Genomic DNA, 18,196 nt, shown 5'->3' with positions numbered 1-18,196 from the left:
CACAATTCTGTAGGTGAGTAGAAGGCCGGGGCGCTGAGGAGTCCATGTAAATTTAGAAGGCAGAGAAAAAGACCAAAGAAGTGCTAGAAAGGTGAAAGGAGAATGGCATCTAGAGTGTGGAGGAGAAAGCCCAAGCATTGAGAACCCCACATGCATTCAGTATTCAGAGAAGGCACTAAAATGCTCTTGTGGATTTAGTATGCAGAGGAGAGAGGCAAAACACTCAGAGTCCCAAGTACATTTAGTAGAGGAAGGAGAAGGCCAGAGATCTGAGAACCCCACATGCATTAGTAGCTGAAGGACAAGGCCAGGGCAATGTTAGGGGCATTGCATTTTGTAGGTAGATGAGAAAGTCAAAACCGTGCTAGGCACCCTCTTATTTTGGGAAGGCCAACAGACTAAGTACCCCACATGCATTTAATAGGCAGAGCATAAGGCCAAATCACTGATATCCTCACATGAAATTAGCTTTTTTAATTTATTTTTTATTTAATGCGTATGCCTATGAAAAACAAGCCTTTTGCATGTACATAAAAATAACGATTAAATAACGTTTCATTGGAATTTGACATAAAATACAATTATTGAACATTTCATAAACTTTTCATCATCATTGCAATAAAAAACACTTTGAAACAATATGCTGACAGAATATCAAATACATCATTATTAAACGCAACCCATTAAAAGTTCCTCATCAGCCAAGTGCACTTCACTTAAAATTCATCATCTCCCAGGTGTTCTTATTAAAAGTACTCACGCCCAGAGGCGCTTTTTCCCCCATTTCCAATTAATTTGGGTATTCAGCCATCTTGTACCATATTCTTACATAATAGTAAAGCCTAGATCTTCTCCCAAACATGAAATGATGCTGCGGTAATGACCAAGGATCCAGCAGACGTAATTGTGGACCAGAACTGGTCAGATTCAATCGACTCAGAGGACGCGCATAAACAGCTGTACCCCTTTATGTATTGCTCTGTGACTTTCTTCCAAGCAGTTAAGACATGGCTACAGGTCTGAACATAATTTGCACACAGCCGACATGTTCTCTTTTCTCTCAGGATCCTATGCCATGTACCCAGATATTCCATCAAAGGAAGGCTATTAAGCCTCACATACAATATAAACCTTCTTAGGTTGTGTGAAGAGACCTTGGTTAAATAGCTGCACGGTTTTTGTATTCAAACCTCTGTGTAGCAAATTTCATTAAACCTTTTTTAGCATGAAGAGTGTCAATGGATTTGACTCCGGCCCACTGATAAGACCATGCCTTTAGTTTGTACCCATTATTTCCAATATCTGCATGGTCAAAAGAAGCCAATCCAATGTTTTTGCATGGAAGTCTCCAGCAGCTGAGTTTGCTTTACAAAATTGCGTGTGTGCATGAAAAACAGTCAAGATTCCTGGGGCGTCCACGGACTCAGATGCATGGTATGATAGGTTATTTATAACGCGTTTAATACACAGAGATTTCTAAGCGCGGACCCGGGGATCAAACCCGTGGTGCCCCGTGCCGTCTTGCTTCCAAGTCAAGCACGCTGCTCCTGACCTATCCTCCCGAGACCACAGCGCATGCTTTATACATAAATGGAGTTTACTACACTTCACTTTTCTCAAGTGAAGTGACGCCTAACTCAATTCTTATTGCTGCTACAGGGACCACCGTCGGCAGTCCCAGGAGAGACCTAAGAATCTTGCCTCTAGGATATCAAGCCACCCCACATGCTTATCCGGAATGGTCTCTAATCTGTAAAGTATGCACGGAACAATGGCTTTCCTGTATATCTATCGAGTCGACACCTACTATTTTAATGAATCCCTTAAGGCTTAGCCAACGATGTAGAGCTTTTGTTTTAATGTAGGAATAGTAGTCCAGAGCTTGGGGAGTACTGCAAAAAGGGAGACCTCAGTAGGTGTAGGACTTAACTACTTACCTGTAGTTTAACGTCCCTAATATGCCATCTATATGTAGGAAAATATTGCCCTTTATCCAAAATCTGCATCACATTAGTTTTAGTATAATTGATCTCGAGGTGATTGATCTCGGCGAATGAGGCCAGTTTATCGATAGCCTGTTGAACTCCCAAGAGGTGCGGTCCAAAAGGACAGTGTCGTTAGCGTAATAAATCCACAGGATGGCCTTCCCTCCAATACGAGGAGGGGCCACCCCTGCTACCAATTTCTCCCCCTCGTCCGCCACATAGAGGTAAAAAAGTAGGGTCTCAAGGACGCACCCCTGTTCCAAGCCCCTGTTGGTAGACATGGGAGAGGACACAGCCCCCTCCTGTGACAGGCAAACTATGACGTTCGTGTCTGTGTATATGGCTCTGATGAAGTATATTAATTGTCTGTCGATGCCCCATTACTCCAATTTAGTCCACAATGTAGGGTGGTCGACACTATCGAAGGCAGCCAAGTAATCAACAAAGCACAAATGAAGTGCTCTGTCAGCCCCATTCAGGACATTCACAGAAACGAGCTGAGAAATTAGGTGTAAAGCCCATATAGCCTTTATTGTCGAATGGCCCTTCCTAAATCCCAACTGTTGTAGCTGGAGGTACCATGTGCTTGTGACCATATTTTGCTCCATTCTTCCTCCGATAATTACTCTTGCGGTCTGTCGTTTGGGCGTTTGAGAGGAGTTTGTAGAGCCTGGTGACCCCTTTTGTTGTCTGACCCTCCTGCAGGGATAGCGCTAGACCTGATGGTGGTCGTGTGCCTGCCCTTTGCACCGTTGGGTGGGTTATCCAGTGCCTTATTTGCACATATCTGTAACGCTCCCTTTCCCCTATGCCGAATTTCTGCTGACAGTCTGTGAAGAGTAGTGGGGAACCATCTTTATACATCTCTGTAAGGCTCAGGGTCTCGGCGCCGGACCAGCCCTCCCAGTCTTTTCCCTGGAGGCACGGAGTGAAGTCCTGGTTGTGCAGTAGAGGTGGCTATGGGCCCGGTCCTTGTGGGATGCATTTCTTTTTCCGGGCCGTATCCCAACTCTGCAGTGACCATTTTGTTGGTTCCAGGAGCGCTCCACCTCTTTCTCTGTGTTCGGCATTCAGTCCTAGTAAGGCTATCAGAGGGGTCGACGAGACTGATTGTTCTATTCTGCACCATCCTTTGTGATTTTCGGGTCTGGCCCAGCACAGCATAGGGGCTAGTCGTGCAGCTAATATGTATCTATCCATGTCTGGTACTCCCAGGCCCCCTTGGAGTGGGGGACGCATTAAGATACGCTTCTGGATCCTGGGCTTTTTATCTTGCCATATGAATTTGAGTATTGCGTTTTGTAACTCTCTGATCTTGTTTGGAGGGATGGCACCAGGATTGAGCCTAGCACATAAAGGAGACGTGGGAGGATGGTCATCTTGACTGCAGCGATGCTGGCGAGCCACGACAGTTCCTGAGAATCCCATTTGAGCATGTCGTCCTGTAGTTGCTTCCATAGGGGGATAATGTTCGCCCGGAACAGCTTGCTTGGTTCTCTGAGGAGTCGTATTCCCAGGTATTCGAGAGAGTCCTCCACCCAGATCAACGGGAATGAGTTCTCTAGCATTTCGATCACTTCCATCCTCGCTGTGATTTTCATAGCTTTTGATTTAGAGAAGTTTATGGAGAATCCTGAAACCTGCCTGAATTCCTCCAGCCATGCCATTGCTCTGGGCATTGTGTCACCTGGATCTCCCATGAAAAGAATGATGTCATCCGCATATAATGTGATTTTATGGGTCTCCGGACCTAAGGTCAAGCCTTTGATGTTGGCTTCTTGTCCGAACAGCGTAGCACATGGTTCCATTGCCATCGCAAATATCAGGGGAGAGAGAGGAGACCCCTTTCTCGTGCTTCTAATCTTTACGGGTTCCGTTTTCTGCCCATTTATCATGAAACTTGTCGATGGGGTTTGGTAATTGGCTAGCACAATCTTGGTGAACTCTGGGCTGCAATCAAAGCGTTCTAAGATTAGATTCAGATATCGCTAGTCCATACTATCAAATGCACGGGAAGCGTCCAGGGCGGCCACTGCAAACTCTTGTTGTGTCCTTCACCCCACATCTATAACGTCTATTGACCTTCTGATATTGTCCTGTGTGTGGCGGTCCTTGATGAATCCCGCTTGGTCATCATGTATTATGTACCGGAGGATTTTCATCAATCGGGTGGCGAGGATCTTCGCATACATTTTTGCGTCAGTGTTCAGTAACACTATGGGACGGTAGCTCGTACAGTTGTAGGGATATCTTCCAGGCTTCAAGGGTAGTATTGTTGTGGACCTCTCCATGTCAGGTATTACTCTCCCTTCTTCTCTGATTGTATTATAAAGCTTTGTCAACGGTCCAAGTAATTGCATACAGAAAGTCTTGTAGTACCCATTGCTGAAGACATCTGGGCCAGGAGTTTTATTTGCCGGTAGAGCTGAAATGGCATCGCTGACCTCTTGCGCCAAGATCGGGCTCCCAAGGTTGTTTCTGTCTTGTTCTGTTATCTGGGGCAAGGGGAGAGAGCTTATATAAGAGATTTGCTGTGCTGAGTCCAGTTTCTCGTTGCATAGGGGTGCCTCATGGAAACGTTTTATTATCTCTATTTTATCTGGCTCTGCTGTGTGTGATTTCCCGTGTTCGTTGTTCAGTTGTATTATGTAATTTCGGTCTTTACGTTTTCTCAGTTTTGCAGCTAGAAATCGGTTTGCCTTGCCCCCATGGATGTAGTCGGACTGTTTCGTACGGAGTATTGGCTGGGCCATCTGGTCCGCTGTATGGTTCCCGAGTTGGGCTCTGATTTTTCGGAGTGCTCGTAGAGATTTCCTTGAGCGGAAAGATTTGTGTTGCGTTTCCGTTTTTTTCACCTCTGTTTCTAGCCGGTGCGTCACTATTGCTCTTTCTCTGTAGTATGCCGCTGCCTGTGACATAAATTCTCCCCTGATCACTGCCTTTCCCGCGTCCCATATCATACCCCAACTAGTTTCCCCATTATAGTTCTCTTTAAAGTAGTTGTAGTTGTTAATGGAGGTCTCGATGTGCGCTCTAAGTGCTATGTCTTTTGGTAGAATTTCATTTAGTCTCCAGGGCGGTTTACTCTTGATATGATATGATTGTTTATTTATATGGCGCCTATACACAATGTGTTTCAAAGCGCTTCAAGGCAAGGGAGGGAACAAGGGAAAATACAACCACATTCTTACAGGCCATGAAGTGTAAGGATGTGAAATTAACTATTGTACTCGGCCTGATGAAATTTCAGATAGTGCAAGAGCTAAGATATAGATAAGGAAGGGAGGGGGAGAGTGGGAAGGAAATGGAAACAGACAGGCGACTACCGTACTAGGCCTGACGACATTTCTGGTAGAGCCGGAGAAAAACAAAAGGTGAGGGAGAGGGGTGCAGAAAGGGAGGGGAGGAACAAAACAAGCGACTATCATACTAGGCTTGACAACCTTTCAGATAGTGCTGGTGGGGTGGTGGGGAGGAAAAAAACGGTAATGGGAGGGTGGAGGAAACAGACGAGGTTGCTATCATATTAGGTCCAGGGACAATTCTGATAGAGTAAGTTCATAGAAGAAAGTAAGGGGAGGAGATAGGAAAAGGGAGAAGGGAAAGGAGGAGAGAACAGAGAGTAAGCAGTCAAAAAGAGTGGAGAAGCAAGAGGGGAGAGCGACTACAATTGCAGAAGTCAGTAGTAACACATAATGTTGCATGCCAGGATACAAGATGAAGATGGGAACAGCATGTTTCAGGGCCACCATGAGTACAAGATGCAAAGGAAGTCCAGCATGAGAGTTGAGAAAGAGTGACGCATCGTGAATGAATGAAGCCCATAAAAGTCAAATCCAGCATTGGCCACAAGACAGTGATGGTGAAGGAAGGCACCAGGTGGGCGGGGCTTGCTAAGTGGTGAAAAAGAGCAGCAGGCAGGAAGGTACGAGGTGGGCGGGGCTTAGGCAAGGTGACCTAGATCCACTTGCACCTGCTCCCCATCTGCGTCCTCCCTCCCTCAAGTCTAATCCCACCAGCACTGGCGCATGCTCTGAGTGATATTCCACCCCTATTTCAACCCCGGTTATTTGTGGGGTTAACTTAGCTGAGACGAGGATCATATCTATTCTGAAATATCCCAGGTGAACCGCCGAGTAGTGGGTATACTCTCTGTTGTCCCCTTGAAAGAATCGCCAAGTCTCAATGACCCCCAATTCCCTGAAGAATCGACCCAGAACTGTCTATTTTTCTGATCTGCATTCGTGGGAGGGAGTGTTTTATCCAACAGTGGATCCATAACACAGTTAAAGTCTCCACCAATAATTAGTTGGCCCTCACACCAGCTACCCAATTTGCCCAGTAAGTTTGTTATGACACATCTTGACGTTCGTTAGGAGCATATATGGCCAGGATTGTGTACACTCTACCTTTGTTCGATCCCTTTAGACCCAGGTATCATCCCTCCTTGTCTCTGCGGAGTTGGGGTAGAGCCTTACCTATCAGTATGGGCACCCCCCTCTTTTTCCCTCCGCTAGATGCAAAGTATTGCTATTAGAAGGCCCGATGGGCCATGTGCTTCTCACCTTTAGGGAGAAGATGTGTCTCTTGCAGGATCCCTATCTCTGCCTGCATCATTTTCAGCCTATCGAGGATGACCCGACGTTTAATTGGAGAGTTTAGTCCTTGTCCATTCACAGCCATTCCTATTTAGAAGGAGGATGCTTGCCATTTTTAACGTTATGATGGGAAGTACTGGTGCCACCTTCTTCTGTCCTGATGGGCCCTTCCCAGTTCTTTAGTCTCACTTTCATGTGTTGATCTCCGATATCTTTTCCAACTCCCTTCATCCCCACCCGCCCCCTCTTCCCCCCTCCCCCCTCCCTTGTGTCCACACCGACCCGGATTCCCTTGAATCCCCCCCATTATCAACCCGGGGCGTCGGATCATCCAACAATTCACAAGTGCCGAGAAGCCCGAAAGTTCCGGGTCTCGGATTGGATTCCATAGATTGGCATTGCCTGTCTCCGCACCGGCTGCCTTTAGAAGATTATATGTATTGCAAGGTATAACTCAGCAGATCATGATAAGAGTGAGTATGAGGATACGGTGTAGTTCTGCTAGTCCTCCTGGTGGTCTTGGTTCATTTGTGGGCCCCTTCATTTTTTTTCTCTCCTAGGTCTGCTTCTATGCGCCGTAGACCATTCCCACGGGTTGGGCCCTGTGGCCTGGGAGTTCAGTGCTGTGCCAGTGTCTGGGCAGTTCGGATCCTCTTCCAAATTTAGCAAAGCCTGACCTTCCTCACATGTATTGATTCGCGTCTGTTTGCCCTCCCAGTGGAACAGCAGGCCGAAAGGGTATGCCCATCTGTAAGAAATGTGTTTCTCCTGAAGGGCCTTTGTCACTGGATTCCTGAGTCTGCGCTTGTGGAGCGTTAAGAGTGCAAGATCCTGGAACAATTTGATCGTATTGCAGTTGATTGTCAGGTCAGTGATGGATCTGGCCACCTTCAGAATGTTTTCTTTTGTAGTGAATGAGGTGAGAGCCACTAGCACGTCTCTAGGGCGGGCTCCAGGGTCGCTCGTTCTGGGGCCAACTCGATGTATTCTATTGAACTATATTGATTCTGGTGCTGAATCCTGTAAGATGTTACTAAAGGCCTGTTGAAGTGTCTCACGAAGGTCGCTATCTGGGATCGATTTGGTTAGGCCTTTGACCTTCGTTGGATCGTCTCGACCTATTTTCTAGGTCCTCCGCTTGTAGCTCAAGATTGTTCGTGGTGGCTGCTATTTGGTCCAATAAAAGGCTAGACTGCTTGGACTCCTCAGTTAAGTTGGAGAGACCGTTTTCTATAGTGTGCACTCGGTCGTCGAGTTTGTTTACCTCTTTTCGGATCTCCTGTAGGGAGGCTTTTATGTCTTCCCTCAGCTGACCTATTTGGGCCTGAAGTGCAGTTGTCATTCTGGCCTCCATACCCTTCAGGCAGGCCAACAATTCTTCTTTCATGTCTTCCTGAGGTGAGTTTGGGGTTAGTTCAGTTGGCTCTGGTTGTGCATGCAGGGAGGTCCGATCCTGCTGCTTCGCCTGTCCCCAGCACTTAGCCAGTTGATTTTCCTGTCTCCTTGGCGAACCTTTCGCTCTTGGTGGGGCGCTTTTGGTTCTGGTGCCCGGCATCTGGGCCGGGGTTCCATTACTGATGTGCAGTTGTTCTCTTCTGGGTATACACTGCTGAGTGTGGACACAATGATATATACCTTTAGGCTACCAGGCTAGTGGAGGTTAGGACAAATGTGATCACAGTTTCTATGTTTGTGCCAGACATTTGTTCTCTAGGTCAGATGAGAGGATGAGCCATGGGCTTTCTCAGTGCGCCTGTTTCGCCAGGCAGTTAACCTATATGGACCTCGGTTTGGCATGTGGGCAGGTTCTGTCCGTTGCTGGCACAGGGTGGATAATGTAGGGCCTTGCCGACTGAGCTTTGCTTGCTTGCCGTGTCCATTTAGTCTGGCCCTTCCCCCTCCCCCCCAGGAGCTTGAGGGTGCTGAAGAGTGCTTGGGGCTGGCGAGGTGTCCCAGCCAAGTAATCTGTGCTGCCTTATGGGTTCAATTGGCTCCACACCGCACTCTGCTGTTTTTGGCCTCAGCAATGACTGTTTCTCCTCTCAGTGGAGGAAGAGGGGTGTAGGAGTTCTTTATGCAGTTCTCCTTAAATGACGGCCCTTCTGGTGGTGAGGGAGTACGGAGCACCTCTCACCTTGTCAGTTGTTCTGGCCTCCCCAGGTTTGTAGATCCCGGTGTCGGCGTCGTTAAACCCTTAACGCCTGATTACGAGTTCCCTTTGCGGCTCCCGAACTTAACGGCTGGTCTGGACCAGCCGTTAAAGTAGGGACCCGCAAAGGGACTTTCGAGGTAATTATGGTACCGCAATTTGCGGTACCGTAATTACCGCCTTCCCCAGTCCCATTGAGCCCTATGGGGCAAAAATGGGAATGGGGAAGGGCCAATGGTAAATGGGGAATTACCTCCCCGCCAACCTTGGAATTGGGTGGTAATTCTCCATTTACCATTGGCGGAATCGTTAAGTTACTGGCGTTAACCATGGCGCTATTAGCGCCATTGGTTAACGCCGGAGTCGTAATGAGGGCCATAGTGTTTTAATTGGATATGACAATGTAATATATGTTTTCAAAATACTAAATATGGTAACAAATATACAGAAAAGACCATGGTGGCTGAAAAAACAAGAGGCAGTGAAGCTGCTGCAGCGGTCGTGGCCAATCGTGTAAGTGGGACAGGGGAGTGGGGTAGGAAAAAAGTTTTTTTAAAACAGATGGGTTGCGGGGAAGATGGTGTTGTAGGGCGGGTGAGGCAGCCGGCGGGTTCCATGGAACGCAGGCTGAGATCAGAGGTTTCCACTGCAATCCGTAAATCCTGATTGGCTGCACCCCGTACTCCAGGTGCTAATGTCCATTAGTACCCGGCACTGTGTGCGTCCACGGGAAGCACTAAACATGGATTGGCTTGTTTCCGAGCCATACCACAGTGTAATCCCATGAACGCACGAACATCGTTCGCGTGCCGGGTACACTCTTTTGTTTTTTCTTTTTTCTGGTGACCATGTAAAGGGAGAAGGGCCCAAAATGGTGCCCTGTTGCAGCGTACTAATGAAGCAGTATGCGCATTCTAGTGTTCCTAGAACTGACGCGTATTGCGACGAAACCTTTTAAAACGGCAAAAGAAATGCTGCTTGAAAAGATTTGTCAGCCATTAGTGTTCCGGGCTGCAAACTCGGGAAAACTAGTTTCCTGAGCGTGGAGACCCCGGAATACTAATGGCAATAAGCCCCTCGATGGCGGGCCAATACCGCCCATGGTAATGCCCCCGGGGCCTTCGTTAAGGCCCTTGCTATGCTTGGGCATGTAACTATGGGTCCCAGGCGCATTACCTGGGGCAGTATTGGCACGCCGTCTCTGGGCTTATTGCCACATTAACAACATTCGTTCTTTAACGATTTGAGAAGGCGTTTAACTCATGTTTAAACTTTCCATGGGTGAAAAACTGCATCTTTTTGTGAACGTACATGCTATGCAGCTACCAAACGGAAAGTGACCTTTCACTTTCGGTAGGTCCCAAATAACACTCAAATATGTCATCCCCGGATCAATATTTTGACCCTAGGCATGATCAAAATCATCTTACAGGATTCTACCTCATCTAAAGACAAACCTTGGTTTTGCATAAATCATGTTACATTCTGCAGTATTCACCAATTTCTCAATGTTGTAGTTCTAACCTGGGAACTCTATGTATTAAAAGCTGTTACACACATTATTTTATATTGTGTCCTCGCTACAGTCTTCAGTGCCAGAAGTGTATTTCTCTTGTTGTCTCTTGTTGTCATTTTTCATCTGTGATTGGTTTAAGATGATTTCGGTATAGCAATGAAGTTGAAATACATTTATGAACTAATTTTTATATTTAAAACACATATGATAAATGGAATAGAACGTAATTACAAACACATGATTGATGTGTTTTCGTTTGAAACTTTTCAGAAAAAATATGTAATTTAAAATGTTGGAATTTGTAATGTAAGAGCAAGTTGAAGGTGACAATAAACTGACTGCCACATACATATGTTGAGTACATTTCTGTGATCCTGAGTAAGACTTGGCTGCCATGTAAAGAAATGTTAGCAACGTGATAAGTCGAAACATGTAGATCTGACTTTAAGAGAAAACCATGAGGAATGTTTGATTTTCTGAGGTAAAGTAATAATATTGTTCTGAAATAACACGTGAGTTGTAATTAGAAATCCTGTCAGGAATAATCTAATGTCCTGGTTGCACATGCTTCTTATGCCGCAAATTGACAATCTGGTTTAAATCACAACTCATCCACAAAGAGAAGACCCGTAAACAATCCTCTGTTTATGCACCAACCCTCTAGAACTGAATCTGGGTATCTTCTCAGAATGCCCCCAAAATGCTCCAATTTCGCAAACCTATCAAAATGTGGCTTTTTAAGCAACACCTGACTAAGCCCAATGGACGCACAGACCGATGCACAGACCTCAACTCACAGTACTGCACTAATGTTAAAAGATGTCAACCCACATGCTGGCTACACACACGCTGCACAGTGCTGTACTGCTCTCGAGCGAGGTCTGCCCTTTAAACAATAATATAAAAGAAAAGAAAATTAAATTTAAATTCCTGTATTTTAAATGAGTATATTTTGCCAAATGTTGTTGATTATGTCTGTGCGAAGCATGACTGAATGGTATAAATGTGATTGAACTGTTGGAACATAGCGAGAATAGGTTCATTATTTTCTATATGTTTGTTTTCATATTTAGTATTTTGTGAACATGTGTTATATTTTCATATTCAATTTAAACACTGCATCTCTCTCAATACATTTTATTTTGAAGTATGTCTATTATAAATGCATTTCTGTGGTAAAAAAAGAAGTTATTACTGAAAATTGTTTTGTTAAACGAATATGGTTCAAAGCAATCTACCTGCAGCGGTCAATATGAAGTACCCAACATAATACCCGAACATCTACCTGCAGTGGTCAATATGAAGTACCCAACATAATACCCGAACATCTACCTGCAGTGGTCAATATGAAGTACCCAACATAATACCCGAACATCTACCTGCAGTGGTCAATATGAAGTACCCAACATAATACCCGAACATCTACCTGCAGTGGTCAATATGAAGTACCCAACATAATACCCGAACATGACATGTCTGCTGATGTGGAAGTAGAGCAACTGTCTATGAAACTGCTCTCAACATTCCGAGAAGATCCATGCATTGCTGGAGTAAAGTCAAGGTGTCAACTCTCAAAAAGCGTGTTCCCGAAGATGAGAAAAATGCAAGGGTTTGTCTTTTATACGAGGGCACGGTATCCATGTGAAATGAAGCAACAAAGAGATTTTTCAAAGACAGGATAGGACAACAAATAGAGCTAAAGGTCAAAGATCATGAACCCAGTGAGGGTCTCCAAAAATGCGAAGAAGGTTATTAGACATGGCACACTAATGTGCCTCAACTTCTGACACTAGCTTAGGGGAACTGCCATGAGCATTCATACATTGGAAAAATGCGAGAGGCTGTGGGACACATTTCTTGAGTATTCATACATTGGAAAAATGCGAGAGGCTGTGGGACACATTTCTTGAGTAGTGGGACACATTTCTTGAGTATTTGTACATTGGAAAAATGCGAGAGGCTGTGGGACACATTTCTTGAGTATTTGTACATTGGAAAAATGTGAGAGGCTGTGGGACACATTTCTTGAGTAGTGGGACACATTTCTTGAGTATTTGTACATTGGAAAAATGCGAGAGGGTGTGGGACACATTTCTTGAGTATTCGTACATTGGAAAAATGCGAGAGGCAGTGGGAAAACATTTCTTGACTTGCTGTATGCAGTAAGATCTGCATGAGATTTCAGCAGGCACACTGCAGACCGGGTGGCTGATGCATATATCCTCAACACATAACAACTGGGATGATCCATTGCATGTATGGCTTGACAAGGAGCCAGTGTGGCCATCTGTACCTGTTCAATTAGCCGTGGAAAGCTTAGGCTGCCACAAAGCTAGCGTTACAGCATGAAATGGTTTTTAGTGCTGCTTGTGCTATTTTCGCAGACCACAGGAGATATCTCAATTAAACATATGTGAGAAAGCTTACTTTAATAAAAATTAACTATCATCTTAAACCTTGAAAAACTTGTACATAGGCGCATTATAAATACCCAATAAATAAATAAAGATTATGCAGGATGAAACACCAGGCACATCACCTGGAAGACCACACAACAGATATTCCAGATGACGAAGATCTGTGTGCACCCAGCTACAGACACATGGATGTGGCACCAGCTTCCGTCTTGACATCTACTTTAAGGGATTTGAGTGGATTGTACCGCAAAGGGTTAGTGTTCTCATCATCCTCATTCTGCTCAATAAATATCCAAATGTTTGCTGCCATATTAATATCTTTTCTAGGAACAAAGCAAACAGTGTAGCCACAGGACTTGGTCAAGCAACACAAGTTTCTTAGGAGATGGCGATCACCATTTGGCAGGGATTCTTTTCTGTCCAACGGACTGCGTGGAACATGGTGTCGGAACCTGTAGTACACCCCTGTACGCCAGCACTGAGTAAGGTTAATCACCGCTTCTATGACCAATAGATTATTACCTCTAAACTTGCACCCCTTGGCTGAACCTTAGAATTTTTTTAAAGCACCCTAGTGTGGCGCTGCCCCGTGTGGGACGCGCACACGGCGGCGTGACGTTGCATGCCGCCGCGTGCTGCATAAATAAACGGGGCGTTCCCGGCCGCAGCAGAGCGACCAGGAAGCCCGAACTGAAAGGACGCGTGAGCTGTGTGGTCCCTTCAGGGAGGGGGCTTGCGGGCACGCATGGGGCCAAGGACAAACCCTGCAGCTCGTACTTTCTCTGTGGAAACTCTGGCATGGTTAGGTAAAGGACCGCTCTTTAATAGCAACTATTCTGTGCATGTCACTAAACTACTTGGCATGCACACAGGAAGATCCATTTGTTGTGGTCATAAGCAACAAGGAAGGTCTAGCGGTCCAACAGCACTCGCAAAGTAAACTCCAGGGAGGTGAGCTGAAGGGAAGGCAGCATTGCGTAAAAACCGGATATCCCACTCTCTTCGAGTGACAAGAGATCATTGGGCTCATGTTGGGTCGAAATGGGAGCAAAAGACTACTGTAAAGGCCTGGAGAACTTCCTCAGGATGTACCCAAACAAAATCTTAAGATCGTTAATTACAATGGTCGCCACAAAAACCACAGGAAACACCATCACATAAAACGAACTGCACTTCAACACAGGTTCCAGATGCCTCAACGGACCTCGCTCTGAAAAGGAACCAATCTCTGTTGCGTCCAAGGGTGACAGAAAGCCTGCCACTAGCAGTAAAGGGGTCATTAAGGGCTACCAAACACCCCACCATGACCTGGGAAAAAGAAAGGAGACGACAAACATGTCAGAAGTCCATGAGGTATGTGAGGCAGGTCACATATTTGCACATACGAACATTCAATCACAAGCACCCACAGTGTCATTTCTTTTTTTTTTTTAAGGTTGTAAACATTGGCAGATAGGCTTCTGAAGCCATTTAAATTCATTTGAAAGACAATGGTAATATGGGGACTATGGTTCGGCCCCCGCTAACTCCCTACAGTGTTGTCAAGTCCATACAGCACAACTGAATGGTAGCTATATACCTATTTTCAACCTCCCAACACAGCACTGTGTTGCATAGACGTCAGTGGGTTCTCCCATCCAGGAAAGCTTTCACCACCATTCCAAAATGCGTTAGTTCTCTTTGACTTCAATGTGGTCACCTGCCACACATATGTCAAGCACCCCTGATGCCACCCGCCTTGTAGAGTCACTAGGTAGCAAGGATAGGATGCCGCTGCGCTCACACCCACACCAAAAGTGTTCAATGTGTCAGGCAGAGGCGTTGCTATGAGGGGGGCTATAGCCCCTGGTCTTTTGGTTGTAGCCCCAGATAGAATCTCAGGAGCTACAACTAAACGGCTATCCAGCCCCCAGTCACGACAGTTCCGACATCAGCGCAGCCCCGGGTCTTTTCCAGACCTAGCAACACCCCTGGTGCCAGGTTACGCAAATGGACACTGCTTCCTGTGACTAGGACAAGTACAGGATGTCGATTGACGGAGGAATGCGCACGAACTCTGTCAGATCGGTTAGGGATTTTAGCAGATAGCGCTTTATAAAAGAGGAACGGCCTCAGTATTCCGCTGTTCATCGTGCGCGGAGAACACATGGCATTTTACACGTTTGTCTTTTGTAAATTGTTACACAGACATGCAAATGTAAAACATGTTGGTAGACGAAGCTTTAAAATGCTAAAGAATGATTTTATGAAAGTACTTGATTTGCACATTACTGTTAAAACACACAATCGTATACGCTACTACGTAACCACAAGGACGGGGTTTGAAGCGCTGGTCTTTTGACATTTTAATGTTTTGTTGGTATGCTATAATCTGCTATTTCAGTCACAACCTTTTAAGTGCACACTAGGCGTGTATAAAAAGTGAGGGAGAATATGTTCTGTCCCTTTAAATCTGACGCTGGCAATGAAGAACGCGTATGTAAAATGAGCATTCATCATTCAGAAAAACTTCTTTAATTATGGTCTAAGATATGAAGAGCACAGGCACTCACCACAGCTTTTATAGTAGACTTCCAACTCTTCTGTTTTGCAAACGGTGTGTGTCGGCCATTCTTTGCTTTCTGTCACTGAAAAAACAACTAAAGAGAAAAAAGCGGCGGTAACAAACTCCATGGCGCTCGCCGTCTCTATTCTGAAGCAGCGCGGGCGTCAAGCTTTCATTTCCCTTTTTCTTCATGAATATGACGAGAACTACAAACGAGCCACTCCTCGCAGTGGTTCATCCCAATGGCGTACGTTTATCTTTTGGTTCACCCCTTTTTGTTCACTCTTCTAAGGAGTGCTGCAAATGGTGGCTAGGCTGCTGGCGCTCTGATCTCTCTCTGGGAATAGCGGTGGGCGAGGCAGAATTTGGTGGCAGAGCTGAGCCAGGGTTGCAGACATGGCTTCAAAAATCAAAGCAGGAGCAAAGCCATCGAAAATAAGGTTGTTTAAAAGATGCAAAAATGTACAGAAGTGACAGAATGCAAGATGAATCAGTCATGTGTACAGCATTCAGTATTCCGTGAAAAAACCTTGGCTAGTGGCCTGTAAAAAAAACGATGTTATAACAAAACCCTTGAAATTCACTGAAAAACCTTAGTTAAGGTGTAGTTAAGTTGTGCCTATTTAATGCAACAAAACCCAGTTTAACTCTGTGGGGTTAACGTAGCTGAGAAATATCATATCTATTCTGAAATATCCCAGGTGAACCGCCGAGTAGTGGGTATACTCTCTGTTGTCCCCTTGAAAGAATCGCCAAGTCTCAATGACCCCCAATTCCCTGAAGAATCGACCCAGAACTGTCTATTTTTCTGATCTGCATTCGTGGGAGGGAGTGTTTTATCCAACAGTGGATCCATAACACAGTTAAAGTCTCCACCAATAATTAGTTGGCCCTCACACCAGCTACCCAATTTGCCCAGTACGTTTGTTATGACACATCTTGACGTTCGTTAGGAGCATATATGGCCAGGATTGTGTACACTCTACCTTTGTTCGATCCCTTTAGACCCAGGTATCATCCCTCCTTGTCTCTGCGGAGTTGGGGTAGAGCCTTACCTATCAGTATGGGCACCCCCCTCTTTTTCCCTCCGCTAGATGCAAAGTATTGCTATTAGAAGGCCCGATGGGCCATGTGCTTCTCATCTTTAGGGAGAAGATGTGTCTCTTGCAGGATCCCTATCTCTGCCTGCATCATTTTCAGCCTATCGAGGATGACCCGACGTTTAATTGGAGAGTTTAGTCCTTGTCCATTCACAGCCATTCCTATTTAGAAGGAGGATGGATGCTTGCCATTTTTAACGTTATGATGGGAAGTACTGGTGCCACCTTCTTCTGTCCTGATGGGCCCTTCCCAGTTCTTTAGTCTCACTTTCATGTGTTGATCTCCGATATCTTTTCCAACTACCTTCATCCCCACCCGCCCCCTCTTCCCCCCTCCCCCCTCCCTTGTGTCCACATCGACCCGGATTCCCTTGAATCCCCCCATTAACAACCCGGGGCGTCGGATCATCCAACAATTCACAAGTGCCGAGAAGCCCGAAAGTTCCGGGTCTCGGATTGGATTCCATAGATTGGCATTGCCTGTCTCCGCACCGGCTGCCTTTAGAAGATTATATGTATTGCAAGGTATAACTCAGCAGATCATGATAAGAGTGAGTATGAGGATACGGTGTAGTTCTGCTAGTCCTCCTGGTGGTCTTGGTTCATTTGTGGGCCCCTTCATTTTTTTTCTTTCCTAGGTCTGCTTCTATGCGCCTTAGACCATTCCCACGGGTTGGGCCCTGTGGCCTGGGAGTTCAGTGCTGTGCCAGTGTCTGGGCAGTTCGGATCCTCTTCCAAATTTAGCAAAGCCTGACCTTCCTCACATGTATTGATTCGCGTCTGTTTGCCCTGCCAGTGGAACAGCAGGCCGAAAAGGTTATGCCCATCTGTAAGAAATGTGTTTCTCCTGAAGGGCCTTTGTCACTGGATGCATGGGTCTGCGCTTGTGGAGCGTTAAGAGTGCAAGATCCTGGAACAATTTGATCGTATTGCAGTTGATTGTCAGGTCAGTGATGGATCTGGCCACCTTCAGAATGTTTTCTTTTGTAGTGAATGAGGTGAGAGCCACTAGCACGTCTCTAGGGCGGGCCCCAGGGTCGTTCGTTCTGGGGCCAACTCGATGTATTCTATTGAACTATATTGATTCTGGTGCTGAATCCTGTAAGATGTTACTAAAGGCCTGTTGAAGTGTCTCACGAAGGTCGCTATCTGGGATCGATTTGGTTACGCCTTTGACCTTCGTTGGATCGTCTCGACCTATTTTCTAGGTCCTCCGCTTGTAGCTCAAGATTGTTCGTGGTGGCTGCTATTTGGTCCAATAAAAGGCTAGCCTTCTTGGACTCCTCAGTTAAGTTGGAGAGAACGTTTTCTACAGTGTGCACTCGGTCGTCGAGTTCGTTTACCTCTTTTCGGATCTCCTGTAGGGAGGCTTTTATGTCTTCCCTCAGCTGACCTATTTGGGCCTGAAGTGCAGTTGTCATTATGGCCTCCATACCCTTCAGGCAGGCCAACAATTCTTCTTTCATGGCTTCCTGAGGTGAGTTTGGAGTTAGTTCAGTTGGCTCTGGTTGTGAATGCAGGGAGGTCCGATCCTGCTGCTTCGCCTGTCCCCAGCACTTAGCCAGTTGATTTTCCTGTCTCCTTGGCGAACCTTTCGCTCTTGGTGGGGCGCTTTTGGTTCTGGTGCCCGGCATTTGGGCCGGGGTTCCATTACTGATGTGCAGTTGTTCTCTTCTGGGTATACACTGCTGAGTGGGGACACAATGATATATACCTTTAGGCTACCAGGCTAGTGGAGGTTAGGACAAATGTGATCACAGTTTCTATGTTTGTGCCAGACATTTGTTCTCTAGGTCAGATGAGAGGATGAGCCATGGGCTTTCTCAGTGCGCCGGTTTCGCCAGGCAGTTAACCTATATGGACCTCGGTTTGGCGTGTGGGCAGGT

General features: G+C 46.0%; 1 protein-coding gene across 2 annotated transcripts in view; it reads right to left on the bottom strand.

Moving 5' to 3' along the window:
- LY86 (lymphocyte antigen 86) overlaps nucleotides 1–18,196 on the bottom strand; it is a 402,958-nt gene that overhangs the window by 186,849 nt on the left and 197,913 nt on the right. The window contains exon 1 of one of the 2 annotated variants that reach the window (XM_069613464.1): nucleotides 15,218–15,456. The exons of the other annotated variant lie outside the window; for it this stretch is intronic. Within the exon in view, the coding sequence (XP_069469565.1) occupies nucleotides 15,218–15,338 (121 nt within the window). The 5' untranslated portion in view covers nucleotides 15,339–15,456. Of the gene's footprint in view, nucleotides 1–15,217; nucleotides 15,457–18,196 lie in introns of those variants that run through there. 2 annotated transcript variants of the gene reach the window in all.

This window comes from Ambystoma mexicanum, chromosome 5p, assembly GCF_040938575.1.
Source record: "Ambystoma mexicanum isolate Mex_15411 chromosome 5p, UKY_AmexF1_1, whole genome shotgun sequence".
Lineage (NCBI taxonomy): Eukaryota > Metazoa > Chordata > Amphibia > Caudata > Ambystomatidae > Ambystoma > Ambystoma mexicanum.
This window is presented reverse-complemented; position numbering and strand designations above follow the sequence as displayed.